The 15,126-nt window shown below is 42.7% G+C and overlaps 1 protein-coding gene across 1 annotated transcript; it reads right to left on the bottom strand.

The window, feature by feature from the left end:
* Positions 1-2,552: 2,552 nt before the first annotated feature.
* On the bottom strand, positions 2,553-14,307 carry LOC121673256 (calmodulin-1). Its single transcript, XM_042046418.1, has 6 exons — positions 14,096-14,307; positions 11,036-11,066; positions 9,961-10,104; positions 7,800-7,906; positions 6,208-6,343; positions 2,553-5,976 (listed from the first exon to the last, which is right to left on the bottom strand). Exons 1-6 carry the CDS (start codon positions 14,096-14,098, stop codon positions 5,948-5,950), a joined length of 450 nt encoding a protein of 149 aa, XP_041902352.1. The 5' UTR covers positions 14,099-14,307; the 3' UTR covers positions 2,553-5,947.
* Positions 14,308-15,126: the final 819 nt, after the last annotated feature.

The following is a 15,126-nucleotide window of genomic DNA, read 5'->3' as shown; positions in this document are numbered from 1 at the left end:
TTGTGTAGGAATTTTTATTTATTAATATCTAAATAAACAAATGAGTTATTAGGAAATATCCATCAAATTTCTTGTCAAAACCCCTGAGAGACTAATTTTAATTGATATTGCACAGAGATTCCTAGAGGGCTAAATAATCTGGGCTAAAATTTCACTTCACAAGATAGTCAGTAAAATCCTTCTGAAATCGTGGTTGTATTTTGTCTCCTAACAGAGTGTCTGGAGGAAATTATTCTTTTTAATATATTTTTTAAGAAAGCTGAGAATAAGCAGAGCACATTTGGCAAGTTCTGAACAGAGCAGCCTTACAACTTTTCCAGGTTGCATATTTTCAGGTAAATGTGAATTTAGCATGGAGCAGGGGGAGTTATGGGGGACCAGAAAAACCAGACAAACAGAGTAACAGCACCACTGCTAAAAAAACTTAATGCCCAGGGAGCCCACAGTTAAATATTTATAGCCTTATGGACAACAAATACTCTGCAAGACAAGACCACAAAGCAATATCATGCACAGGTATTCTTTTTGCTCTCCCTCTATCCATTTCTTTCACCTTACCTTTTTTCAGAACACTTATTACACTGGCAGCATTATTATTGCCAATCCCACTGCAAACTAGTAAACTGGGGAATGCTTTTTAATGCCTTTTTATGGATTCAGTTGATTCCTATTCAAACACTGTGTTCATTTTAAATGCTGCAAATTTTAGGGCAAGCATGACTTCTGTTCAGGAATCTGTTTTTCAAATGCATCATATTTAGAGATCTAGAAATAAAAAATATTCAGAAATAATTTTAATTAATTTTTAGATGATTAGAACAGTTTTCATATTGTACTTCAACCACTATTTTAGGAGGGGTTTTTTTGTCAGGAAAAGCCTGCACTATGAATAATTCTTTCAGTATTTCTGTGGATGCCAACTTCTAAGGCAACTGAAATGAAAGCAGCTCTTCAGAGGAGATCTGTGCAGTATTTCCCAGTCAATGAAACTTCCATGAAAGATCAAAACAAGAAGACACCACAAATGAGGCAGTGGTACCCACGGCCAGGCAGATCTAGCTTTGTCCATCACCCAGAGGGATGCTGGAAAGGACAACTTGCAACCTCTTTTTGAGGGTCACTGGTGGCAATGCTGGCACACCTGCTTCTCAGCTATGGGAAATTTTGGATGTGGGAGAAATTTAACCCCCTGCTGCAATACACTATTTTTTGTATTAAATGTTTGTGGTTTTTTCTCCTGGAGTTTAATAGTTTGAGGGCCAAAAGGGCTGTGCTGTACTCTGAAGTGTGCTCTGCTCCCAGTTACAGTCAGCAGTTGGATAGAGCGTGACACACTCATTTACTGCTAGGTAACAACTGTGCTTAATCATCTATGAGACTGCAAGAGGTTCTCTTGGTGTCTACCTAATCAGCAGCTCTGCCATTTACTGGGATACTTGTTCATTTCAGTGCATAACCCAATTTATTACTACAAAAGAAATTACCAACTCTTTCAAATATCCTCTGACTGCTTCCCTAGGATACTCACTGATAGGGGTTCTTAGAAAATATAAAATCTGCTAAGTACTTGAGCCTTCATGCAAAGTTTCTATAGCAAACAACATCAAGAATCTTTGGAACCCCAGTTCTTTACACAATTCATCATGTAATTCATTAGTTCACAATCTTTTGTGATTTCAAAAAATCCCAATACCATTAATATTTTGGAATTGCAATGCTGTTAGCAAAAAAATCCCCACACAACTTGATACGTTTGTCTTGCTGATTTTAAAGATCCACCCACCCTACTTGAAAGTGTACCATTTGGTTTCCTAAATGTCAGTCAAGAGAACCAGGGCATCAGTCTTCACTGCCCATGTTCACTTGACAGTTGTATGTCTTGTGTATCAGAAGAACATGCTGTGGTTCTACCAGGCCTATGTCAGATTTCACTTGGTAAATTGAAAAAAAGCCCCTAACAATAAAACACCATAACTTAAACCAACAAAACCCCCCCATGAACAAACACACAAACCAAAAAAACTCCAAAACAAAACCATGAAACAAAAAGAACTCAAACCCTAATTAGATTGCAGCAAAACAAATGTTCCAGTTAGTTTCATGGCAGGGGAAAACCGAGCTCTATTAACTCCGGTATTTCTAAACCCCAAGACTGTGATTTTAGTTTAGGATGTTGTCATCTGGGAACAAGAATCTGCATTCACATCACACACATGCTGCAATCAGGGACCAGGACACAACTTCACCCTACTCCACACTGCCCTGGGCAGGGTGCAGGGACTGGCAGCACTGTCCATGGCCCACAGATCAGCCCCACACCCACATGTGCATCTAAGGCATCAATAAGTTATAGGGTCCTTTCTTGAACAGCTTTTTATGATGTCTGTGCTTCTGAAGCTGTGCAAGTGTGACAAATGGTTGGGGGAACTTTCTACATCAGTAGCCCTCCCCACCCCTTGCTCCAGCCCACCCCAGCAAACAGAACAAATGCCCCATACCTGGAGACATTTTGATGCCTGAATTATTAATAAAATAAGCATGATAATGAATAATCTATGTTAAGCATTTTCTTACCCTTTATTTTTTCATTATGATCAGAAGAGGAATATGATTAACAGCAGTTTAAACTTTAGCAGTACAAGTTCAGTATTAAATATAAAACTACACTGCAAGTTGATGTGTTTTAAAAATGGTTACGTATACTCTAGCCTTAAATTTATGTATCAAATACAAGTAACTCAATTGTTTCTTGCCTTGACAATTAACATATCTAACAGGTTTCAACAAGCCAGACATCCATCTTTTTCATTAAAAAAAATAAGCAAGCACACCAACTCTTATTCATAGCAAGGAGGGTAAAGACTCAACACTTTCCTGAGTGTTGTGCAAATAATAACAGGTTCAAGAAAGTCAGTTAAATAAATGTAATGATAAATCTAAAGCTAAGCTGGAGGACCTTTTGATTAACTTCATATTTCATATATTATTTGCATCAGTTGAGAGCAACATGAGTTACAGAACTTCCATGAAAACAAGCCACTTACAAGCAGGTGTTCAAGCTTGATCAGTTTATTAAAAGGATTATATGACACGGTTGCCTGCAATAGCAGGGGACTGGATCTGATGACCCAGGAAGTTCTTTCCAGTCCCATGTTTCTAAGCCATGCACCAAGTGTATCCAGCCCACACTTTCACATTTGGAAAAAGCCAAAGCCACACACACACACTCACAGGAAAAAAAAATTAAAAAAAAAAAAAAAAAAAAAAAAAAAAAAAAAAAAAGAAGAAGACCTTGATGACACCATTTCATTTTTCTATTCACTATGCAGAAGGGAACAGAGCTTAAGTCCTGTACAGAGGATACATTTACTCGAGGTTGATGTGGTACTGAAGTCAGTTAATAATTAGATACCTCCAGGCAGATTCAGTTACAGGGCATACCAACACTGCACACTGCCAGACAATTTCTAATCAAGCCAAGAACCTCTTGCAGGATGAGGTCTCTGCTAGCAAGCACAGAGCACACTGAGTAAGCTAAAAGCAGCTTTCTTAGGTGAACTACCCTACCAACCATGAGTGAATGACAGATGGTAAGAAGCATTTACCTACTAGACAAGATCTCTGCACACTCAGGCAGAAGTAATTAGTTCAGAGCCGCAACCATTGTTCCTACCTTGCCTGTCTCTTGAGTACATTCTCTTTAAAAGCTGGTCTACAGAATCAGTGCAGCCATTCTCAAGCACTACTAAAGTAGCAGTTTGCAGCTGCTATGCAAGACTCTACTTTCAAATGTTAGTCAGACATTCCTATCATTGAGGCCAGTTTGCCAGGACAGCATTCACAGCCACAGCAATAAGCCTTTGCAACAAATAGGTATCTAAGCAATTGCCTACATTCAGCCCATCTAACTTTTAGGCACTTGGTTAAGGTGTCTGGGTCCCTTGTCACCCCGAACTCCCCCCACCCCCCCAGAGGGGAGAAAAAAAAAAAAAAAAAAAAAAAAACAAAAAATCACTGAAGGCAGGTAGTCTCAATTGCCTTCTGGAGGTGTCTCTTGACCCCCACTGAGCAAACCAAGTTCTTAACACACGCACCTCAGTTAGACAGGATGAATGGAGACTTGCATCTCTTCCTAGAGATAATATCAATACTCTCCAAAACCAAATGCAATCAAGCAATTATGGTTTGCAACCCATTACATTTGGAAACAAAAACTTAGTCGGTAATTATGCTGCAGTCCCTCCCTCCCAAGCATAAAAGCCTTCCACATGGAGGCTCTGCTTAAAAAAAATAAGAAAAAAGAAAGATAAGCATTCTTCTTTCAGACAAAGAAGAGTGCACACGGATGCTTTGCCACTCATTCATGGGAAAGCTGAAGGATCAGAGAACACTTATTCAGAGAACTGGAATGACTAAGCACTGCTAGTGCATGCAAAGCAGAAGTAACAAGATCATTTTTAAATTAACCCTAGTCCTCTTCTCCACCCCACAAAATTCATGCAAGTGTTTGAGAAGATAAGTCAAGACATAATAGCCCCAGTTTCCAAAAAGGCTTAGTTTGGTTTTTTTAATACATATTGTAAAATGTCCTTTTGTTTTCTTTCTGCGGGTAGATAAATGCATTTTTGGCATGTTTGAGAATCACAGATATCTATGAAGTCCATGCTGTTTAAATTCTCCAACTAGTTTTTATATCCTGTCAAAAAAACATAAGCAACCTATACATGTTTCCCCAGTATTGACATGCATGCTCAGAGCTCTCCACTGTAGTGAAATGAGGTGTTACTTCTGTGCTGATAGTTGACGAGTCAGCATTACACGACTTTGAGACCAACTAAATTAACATTGTCGTAATATGAAAGGCAAGCACAAGTTCATTTATTTATAGCAAAGGTCTTGGGTTACAGGAGGTCAGTTCTTGCCATCTTGAAAAGATAGGGGATAACTTATTGCATACATGTGCATTATAATTTAGCAGCAAGTCATTCATAGAAACACTTCCCTCCTACTGTTTTTGGTTTATTATCTCAATTATATATATATATTTTAACTTTACAAAGCATTTAACACCACCTTTAAGTTAATGGTCTTTTATTGGAAAAAAAAGACTAGCATTTACAACTTGGAATGGACATAAATTGTAATATCTTGAACAGCAATGTTGATAGTTGTGCTGAAGTCCACAGGCTACTCCGCCAGCTCCAAGTCATGGTACAGAAGGTTTTAAAAATATGAGAGTCCAAAGATGCTCCCTTGGTGAAGGTTTCTTTTAAAAATTTTGTGAACGGTAACAGCCTGACACCCGTTTCACTATAGTGCAATGCAGACAATGTTAAACCAACCAGTATTTTAAAACAGACATGCCATCCATAGTTAAGATCATCCTATTTTTGGAGCACACTGCTACGTACAGGAGAACCACTCAACCTTTAGGGCATTTTCTTTAAGTTTTACATCCTTCAACCATTTTGCTGCATACCATCCTGAGGTATAAACCAATTTTAAAGTAAACCAGCTATGACAATTTATACTACAAATTGAACTAGAATCCACTGTTGAACAAAAGAGTGGATCCTTTAGTTTTTTTTTTTTTCCTTTTAATACACATGTCTGACTGTGCTCAATTGTCAAGCTGCATGCATGAAAAACTGGCCAGCCCAAACAGTGTAATAGTCATTAGCAAATGGAACTTTCGAGTTCACTAAGTGCTTCCTTTTTTTTTTATTTTCAAGGTAGTACAATTATTTATATTGTAAAACTGATGTTTAACTTTATCTTTTGGGGACAGGACCACCAACCATTACATGCAGTTTGTGGACAGAAGGTAATTTGACATTCAGTTTTGCTATACAGAAACAGAATGAATAAATGAACATTTTTTTGCAAGAGGTAAGTAAAAGATTCAATTTGATTCTTCTAGAGGAAAAAAGGTGTAAAGGAGGTCTCTTCACTTTGCAGTCATCATCTGTACGAATTCTGAAAAGATAAAAAGTCACTGTGATTTACTGTCTCCAGAGTACTTCAAGTCAAAAATGTCTTAAACACAGTTGGCATAAAAAAAGGCACCTTTCACAGCATCTAAGGTTTTGTCCACAGAAGCAGACAAACAAATAAACTAGTGTCTCAAGTATTAAAAATTAATGCCCTATGCAACAGGCTTTTCTCAGTCTGAATAATGGTGTTAAGTAAAGATAATCATCTTTTTACCTTCATAGTTGACTTGCCCATCCCCATCAATGTCTGCTTCTCTGATCATTTCATCTACTTCTTCATCTGTTAGCTTTTCTCCTAAGTTTGTCATAACATGGCGTAGTTCTGCTGCACTGATATAGCCATTGCCATCCTACGAGAAAAGTGTTACACAAGACCATGAACAACAATCCTGACATGGACTAACTTGGAACCTACACCTAGGTTTCCAGTCGTCACTGCTTCTGAAGTAGCCTTATGGCTTATGCTTATGAAGTAGCCTTGGGACAGATGTACAGACCTGGCACACTGTACATACTGCAATATATATTAGTTCCACTGCCTTCTGAGACATGCATGACACCATATCCTTCTACACAATTATTGTGCTGTAATAACAACTGCATGCTTGACTTGTACTTGTGATAAGGTATTTTTAATGTTTTTAAAGAGCTTTCAAAAATAAACACAGAAACAAAACCAAAGAAGTTTTTGTTTAGTCTTTGCTGCCTAAGCAAGGCAAAAAAGAGACCCATTTCCCACCAGCAAGAATGAAGTCAACTTTCTCTTCTGTGTTAACACTACCTATATAACCAGACTGCAGCTGGCTATGTTAGGCTTCTTGGATAAGATGATATAGAACAAATCAAAGAAAGTATTTAAATTTTACTCAAAAGGAGTTTTGAGAAGTTTTATGGCAAAACTGAGAAGAGAAATTGATGCTTCTAAGCCAGTGTCCCCATTTATAATATCCAAACCTAAAGCTCACCCTGAGCCACTTCAGTAATTCCATACACTGAACAAGTGCACTGTCTTAGAGCAGGATATAGCTATCACCAGTAGATAACCTACCTCAGTGGCTTTAAATACTAATCTAGTCTGCAAAAATATCCCCAAATTTTCAGCAAAGTGCTGCAGACTGACACTTTTTTCTATAAAAAGTAGTAGTAAGGTCTTCTTCCATACATGTGTGTGCATCGGTTTTACAGCTGCACCAGACATTACTCAACACAATTCTTGTATAACATCTGTCATATCCAAACAACCCAAACAGGGGAACCCCTGTTCTAGAAAACTGACACATGCCCACCCAGGTATTCTTAAGCAAGGTCAAGGGAGCCAAGCTCTTGAGTTTTTACAAAAGCAATCTCAAGGTTTATATGTTGAAAACAGAACTTTGTGTCCCTCTAAATACTGATGACATCATCTTGACTTCAAAAGCTTCCATAAGGTAGTATAAAACCTCATGCATCCACACAAATGTTTTCCCATTACCCCCAAAGTCAAAAGATACAGAAAAATTCCCCTCCTCTACCCACACATCTCAAAAAAACCCCACGCTCCCCCAAGCATTAAGTTCTGCTAATCTGTTTCTAAGGAAAGGCCAGAAATGTTTTTTTTAGGATGAGCCTAAAGCTTAGACCTTGCTGTATAAAGCAAGTAGAAGCAGGCTGCAACAGTTCTGGTTCTACATTCAGAACCATCTCTGCTCTGTTTCCAATTCCTCTGCCTCTCCTAGAGAACTCCTCCTAGAGAAGAAGGGAGAAAACACTGAGGAAAATATAGATATCATTATTGCTTTTGAAGACTAGCTGTCCTTTTATTAATACCTTGTCAAAGACTCGGAATGCCTCACGGATTTCTTCCTCGCTGTCTGTGTCCTTCATTTTTCTGGCCATCATGGTTAAAAATTCAGGGAAGTCGATAGTGCCATTGCCTTAATAAAAAGAAACTTTCAAAAATTAAACTTCCACGCTTTTCTTCATTAACAAAAAAAAAAAAGAAAAAAAAATCTGGCATTTAACTTAGCCAGGGACAAGACTAACAGATCCTGTTAAGTGTTCTTATAGACTAACTGGTTCTTCTCTCTAAATTGCTACCACTGCCTTTTTTGTTATTACAACATGCAGTAGCCACAGCAGCCACTTGTTTCAGCACAGAATCAGCCACTGCCTTCTCTCCAGGTCAAGCCACACCATTTGCCACTGAAGCTGCAAGTAAAATGTCACACTGATGCTTCAAGATTAACCAATAATGAGACTTATCTTTACCTCAAATTGCTCCCACAAAATTAACCTTTTAATGTCTTTATAATCTCCCAATTGTTGTGGGATACTCCAGGAAGAAAATATATTAAAATGGCATTACAAACCCAGGTTACCTAGTATTTGGGAAAAAATCACACTTCACTAAACTGTTCATAAATACTTTTTTCTTTCTAAAAATCAACTACCTTATCAACCAAAGTTGCACACCACAAAAGCAACATACCATTTTAAGGGGCAACAAGGATCTGCAAATTCCAGTGAGTAAGAAAAGCTGCCATTATTTGTTATTACTGATAAGCTTAGCTGTAGGTGTTCTTATGGGTATTTTACTGCAAAACTGGAAGTCCCTGCTGACATCCAGGCCTCACCTCTAAGATTAAGCTTTAATTCAAATCACAGATTTAAATTTCAGGCTGCTCAAAGCTAGGAAAAAGTGGTATGGTGAAGAAACTAGATTTTTAGTCAGGATTCAGCTCTATATGCCAAAAGGCACATTAAGTAGTTCACAAAAACCACATTAAACAGTTCACTGTGCAACTAAGATCTACCCATTGATTTAAAGAAGCATACAAATTCATTGTGCAAGTACAGCTAAGAAGCTAAACAAATACAGTTTAAGAAAATCCTTGCATCCTAGGAATGCCAGCCTGAGACATACAAAGCTATTTATCATCCTGGCCAGCTTTCTGTACCAGTTAAATATGAACACAGGTCTCACACTGAGTTTTGAAAAAATCCTCATTGAACATGTAGAAGAGTAGCAAAGCATTCTGTGTAACCCAAATTTAAACAGTTGGGCAGGCATACTTATCTGAAATCCTCAGTCTCCTGTTTTAAATCCACCAGAGCAATATTCTGTCTGCAGCCTAAAGCCACTATACACAAACTCTACATACCACTGCAGACTCTGAAGCTTTTCAGTTTCTGCAAAGACTTAGCAATTAAGGTCAACTTACACTTCTAACAAAGTAGTTTAATTGATATGGCCTGATAATCCAATAATTTATACTCTTGTCAATACACTTCCACTTTTCTTTCACAAAAAGGTTAAAAGAAAAATCACTATCACAACCAACATACAAGACCAAAGGCTTGACATCACTGAGCAGGTGAAGTATTATTCCTTTTCAAAACTGTTAGCCTATGTGGAGTTCAGAAACACAGTATGTAGCTACCCTTTCTGGTGTTCATTTAAAATAATTCTGTTAGCCTTGATATGGGAAGGGTTTTCTGCCTTTGCCTCCAATAGTCCCTCTCCATCTATTAGGGATTTAATGCATTAGATAGACTATAGAGTGTCTTCCTGTTGTGCTAAACATTCCAAGAATTGAAAACACTATTCCACTCCTAACACATTTTTTGCCTTAGCCAAAACCACAGACATTGGTAAAGCTATCAAAACCAACATGGGCTGACAAAACATATACAGAAAAGCTGGATGGAAAGACAGGTTAATGGCAGGTCAGGGAAAGTCAGATAGCAATAGGAAGCCTGTGACCCATAAAATATTAAAGACAAATAGCATAACTTTGTCTCTGCCCATTGCCTGTTTTTACTCTCATGAATACTGCTAGCATCTTTGACATCCTTCTGAGTTTAGATTCTATCCAGCATTTTGAAACTGCTTTAAGAGATCTATGTCACAGTCTTCCCTATGCAGTTTAAGCCTAGGTGTGGAGGTCATACATATTAAAGATGATCACAGCACCTTCCCAACACTTACCATCAGCATCTACCTCGTTGATCATATCCTGCAATTCTGCTTCTGTTGGATTTTGACCCAGTGACCTCATGACAGTTCCCAGTTCTTTTGTTGTGATAGTACCATCACCATCTTTGTCAAATAGGGAAAAGGCTTCCTTGAATTCTAGAGGCAGAAACAGTCCCAGTGTTTAGAGACATTACCAGCATGAGAAAACTGCAGACTAAAAATGCACTCCATTGACAAAGCCTGGTACAAGTCTAAGAAACATTTTCTCTTTTTATCTAACTGTCCCTGTATTGAGAAAATCAACACTCTCAAGCACAAATAAAAAATTATTTACAGTACCAGCACAATTTCCACAGTAAATTCAAATTTATTTCATGTGGGTATTATCTGCATTGCAACTCTGTAATTCATTTCCATGCATCTGCATCTTGCCTGAGGCACAGTTGTTCCACAAACAGCAGCTGTTTGAAGTAAGTGAAAGGAGCCACTGGGTTCCCTTTACAATTAAGACTTACAGGAACAAAAGTGTTGTGACTTATTTTTAAGTCAGCAGACAATAAGAATTAGCGTCAGCCACAAGTGGGGGACTGGTCTCCAGAAGGTCAAGTAATGCTCCTTCTCCTAACTAGGCTGAAGTACAGCCAGTCCACTAAAAGTTTTATTTAAAAGACACTGGCTTGTAACAATGCTCAATAAACCCATGTGAGGTTTATTTGTTGCTACTTCACTTGTAGTTTATCTTCTCTCTTTAATAGAGTACCTAGGCCTGCTTTGACTCAAAGTAGTTCACTTGAGTCTAGCAATTATTTGTTTGCAAGAAATCTAGCAGAACTTGGCTCAAGTCTGAATATCTAAAAAATAAATCATTATCTGTAGTCCAAGGAATAAGCAGTCTAAATTAAGAGGCAATGAACCAGTAATCTTCCAGAATATTTTTGTCTGGGCTTTTTTAAGTGAGTGCTTTTCAAAAGTGGTAGTACAGATTTAAAATTGTCAAAGACTGTTTTTTCCACTATGCTTGAGATAATATATTTTCTTTTAGTCACAAGAGTTAGCAAAAAAAAAAAATTATCATCAAAACACTTACCAGCAATCTGTTCTTCAGTCAGCTGATCAGCCTACATGAAGAATAGAACATTTTAGAATACTGTTTACCTCTAGCTATGTCAATCCATGAGACACTTCCTTTAAATTTCAGAAGTGATTTACCGTTACTTTCACAAAGTCACTTTCAAAACCAGGAATTCTGTCTCTACAAGGAGACTCCACTCACCTACACCATGCAGCTGTTTCCAAAAGCATATAGGCTAACTTGGTTTGAAAATGCACATGAAGAAGCAAACACCATCCTGCAACTTGGTGAATCCAATTTGGTCCAGTGAAGGACAGAGGGCAGGCTCCTTGTAATTGGTCAGAGAGGCATGAAATCCCCAATGCCACGTGTTGGGGTTTCACAGCACATGCCATTCCCAGCGGTGCAGTGCCCCAGCACAGCATGGGCGTATATGCGTGGGCTGCCATGCCGCCCACGGCTCCAGCCCTGCCTGCCCTCCCCACCTCACAGCAGCAGCTTCCAGCCCTCTGCGAGCCCCACAGAAGGGGCTCTGCTGCAATATTACAAATTACATCTCGGTATTAAAGAGATTTTTGCCACCTCTGACAAAGAAAATTACAGTTTTTACGCATCATATTTTTCCATTCAACCAAGCAGTTTAAGGTGCCTCATCTGACATGCAGGTTGTTTCATATATAATTTTAACTGGCAAGATTTAAAATGCCTGCTTATGACCTTCTGTACATCAAGAAGCTACTGCTGCATACAAAGGTATACAGCTCAGCAGGCAATCAAACGGCCTTTCTAGAACTTAAATGTGATAGCCACATCCTTCCAGAAGCCTCTTCCTATGCATGGATAGAGCATCACAAAAAGCTCCACTGTTTGGACTCAAAGGAGCTAACTAATTCTTCATGGAAAAATATGTCTTTTCCTAGTAAGGAAAAAAAAAAAAAGAGGATTTTGCACGCCAAATCACAGATACTGAAGAATACAAGGTACTAACTCGCTTTAAACACATTTTACTGGACAGTTTTTACAAATAGAACAGAGAATTTTGTAGGTCAGAGAAGGCAGGCAAACACTTTGCTCTAAAATATTATTATTTTAGTATAAAAACCATCTAATTGCAGCAAAGAACAACAAATACAATGGAGAATTAATCAGCTATACAATGTTAAGCTCTTGCATATGGGAATAGGGTAGGGTTGAAAATCTGCTTTATATTTTAAGGGGAATACACAGATATCATCTGTAATTAGGCAGGGGGTTTGTTTTAATGTCTGTATGTAATGATTAAACAATTCCCCATTGTGTGTTGGAGGAGGGAGAAAAGGGTAGAACACCGTGCAGTGTGTTGGAGGAGGGAGAAAAGGGTAGAAATGCTAACAGCTAAAGACAGTCTTCTTTAATAACAGCAAAAAGCTTGTGTCCAGCTCGACTTCCTCTACTCTTTGTGACTTTCCAGAAAATGCGAGGTTTCACCTAAAGATTCTCTAAGGAATTTACATAACAGACTCACTGCCCTGCAGAACAGGAAACGGAGCCACACCTTGGCAAAAAACCTCCAGCCCACAGCACTAGTTCATTGCCCCATTAATCGGGGCTTATTGAATGTTTATAAAAATCGTATTTCAAATGAAAAAAAAAAAAACCAACAAAAAAACCCACAAAAAACCCACACAAGAAAACCCCAAAACCTTTGCATACCCGGCGATGCCCGAGGACACAACCCGACCCTACACTGCCGAGGGGTTCACCTTCCCGAGCAACAGGCACAGCCACTACCCCTTACCACAGCTACAGGACAAAGGTACCCAGCCAGGAGCCATCACCCCACCCAGCCAAGTCATCAAATCCTGTCCTGGTGATGTCAGCCTTCTCCTACGGGAAGGGGAGATGGAGAGACAGAGTCGAGGAACACCCAGATTGCCAAAAAGCGATTAGACGTCAGTCTGCAACTGTTTCACTGCTCTCGTAGGAAGCGAAAAATGGCCGGGAAAATCCCAGCCCTTCCTCTTGCTCTCTTTTGTGAGCAGCGCTGGCTGGCTCCACAGCAGCCGGCAGATGATGCGATGCGTTACGGCGGGCATCGCCCGGCCGGCGGGGCGGGAGGCTCGCAGCCCGCCGGCGCAACAGGCGCCCTTCCCGGCCAGCAGCCACCCACTGCTGCAGTGCGTCCCCGTTTCCCCTCCCTCCCTCTCCAGCCGGCGGCCACACCACGTCCTCATCATTCAACAGCGAGGGCGCCCGGGCTCCGCGGCCAGCCTTTCCTCCCCATCGCCTTTCCTCCAGCGGGCGGCTGGGGCAGGAGCTTTTCCCCCACAGCCCGCGGGGAGAGGGAAGGCTGCGCCGCTCCCGCCCCGAGTCCCCCATGCAGGAGCTGGGCCGCTTCCAACCGAGCAACACGCACTGCACCCCGGTCCCCGCGGCCGGGGGGTGCGCGGGGGCCGGGAGGAAGAGGAGGAGACATGATGTAATGCAGACAGCGATGGGCTTCGCCGCCGCGGCTGCGTTTTTTTTTTGGGGGGGGGGGGGTTGGGGGGGACCGGGGGGGGCGCAGTAGCTGCAGCGCGGTGCCCTCCCCCGGCCGCCCCCCCGCTCCCTGCGCAGTGCAGCTGGTGCCGGAGCCGAGCGGGATCCTCGCCCGCAACCCCGCGCCCCGCCCCGCAGCGCGCCCTGCCCGGCGCTGGGGCCATGGCCCCGGGGAGACACGCCCGGCCCTTTCCGCAGGGGAGGGAAGGCGAGGCGGGGTGGGAGGGCGCGGGGCCGGGGCGCCCACACGGCAGGCCCAGGGAAAGGGGAAGGAAGCGGCGGAAGAGGAAGGGCCGCAGCACCGCGGCGATCCCGCGCAAGGCGGCGGGGGGTGGGGAGAGGGAGAGTCCGCAGCCACCAACCCGCTCACCCCGCGGGGACCCGGGCGGGAAGGGCCCCAGCGCGATTCCCCCTCCACCCCTGCTCCTCCCCGGAGACAGCCCGGCTCCACCAACCCGACCGTCCCCAGCTCCGCAGCGAGCGCCCTGCGCACCAGCCCCCGCGCCAGCCCAGGCACCCCGTGCCGCACCCGGCCGGTCGAGCGAGCGAGCCCCCTACCATGGCGCGGCGGCGGCGGGCCCGGCGGCGGCTGCACGAACTGCGCGACCACGAGCGGCGGCGGCGGCTGCTGCCTCCTCCCGGCGCGGCTCACAGAGTGCTCGGGCTGTGAGCCTGCGCCGCCCGCTATATACGTGGGGCTGTATCCCTCCGCCGGAGCGGGGCCCTTTTCCCTCCTCCCCGGCGCGGTATGTGCGAGGTGACTGCGAGGGGCGGCCCTGCCCCCTCGGCGGCCTGGCCCCTCCCCCGGCGGGGCCGCTCCCGCTCCCCGCAGCCCCTCGGCCGAGCGCTCCCAGAGGGGCGAGGGCAGCCCGGTCCCGGTAGTGGCTCTTCGCCGAGCACTGGTGCCGGCGCAGCCCGCGGGGAACTGCCTAACCGCCGGGTCCCCGCCGTTCTCCAGGCTGGAACCCCCGGAGCGAGGGCATCTCAGCCAAGCTGGTGCTCTTTTAATTTTCTAGACAGCATCCTCGCCAGCGGGGCGGGCCTGCGCTCCCCTGGGGAGCCCGGAGGGGCACCTGGAAGAGGACGATGGCGCGGGGACGGGGGGAAACGTTAATAAAGCACTTTTTTTCGGTGACAAGGCGTGTGCGACAGCGACTGTAAAACTACAACGTTGAAGCGAGCACAGCTGCCTTTTTATTAATCATAGGGCTTTTGTCAAGCACCAAAATCCAGACGACGGCGAAATCCAATCCAGAATCGGATGGTCTGCAACTGAGGTGTCACTTCAGGCTCTTCAGAAGCCTGCAACTGAGAGGCAGCAAAAGCATGTCCTGATGTCAGAGGGTTTTCTTCATTTCTTCCCTGTCAGCTCTGAGGATTTTGTCCACACTGGTAATAACCCAAAAATATATTGTAGTATTCACATTGTACCTCCTTTAACAGGTATGGAAGCACAAACAAATATGGACCCACATTGGAATCTAGGATTTTGGTTCCATTCATGACAGGTTCCCTTAGATTTTTTTTTTTTTTTTTTTTTTTGTAGTTCAAGATATTTTTGGTTGAAGGTTTTAGTTTGGGCCTCTCTC

This window comes from Corvus kubaryi, unplaced genomic scaffold, assembly GCF_017639235.1.
Source record: "Corvus kubaryi isolate FWS band 111438036 unplaced genomic scaffold, C.kubaryi_AGA036_p1.0 65297, whole genome shotgun sequence".
NCBI lineage: Eukaryota > Metazoa > Chordata > Aves > Passeriformes > Corvidae > Corvus > Corvus kubaryi.
Note: the sequence above shows the minus strand (reverse complement) of the source record. Positions and strands in the feature narration are given on the sequence as shown.

Excerpts from the sequence above, each read along its gene's own strand:
- LOC121673256 (XM_042046418.1), bottom strand. Across the intron at positions 10,105-11,035 it reads GACTGAAGAACAGATTGCTG|AATTCAAGGAAGCCTTTTCC; the intron begins GTAAGTGTTTTG and ends TTCTGCCTCTAG. Across the intron at positions 7,907-9,960 it reads CAACGAGGTAGATGCTGATG|GCAATGGCACTATCGACTTC; the intron begins GTAAGTGTTGGG and ends CTTTTTATTAAG.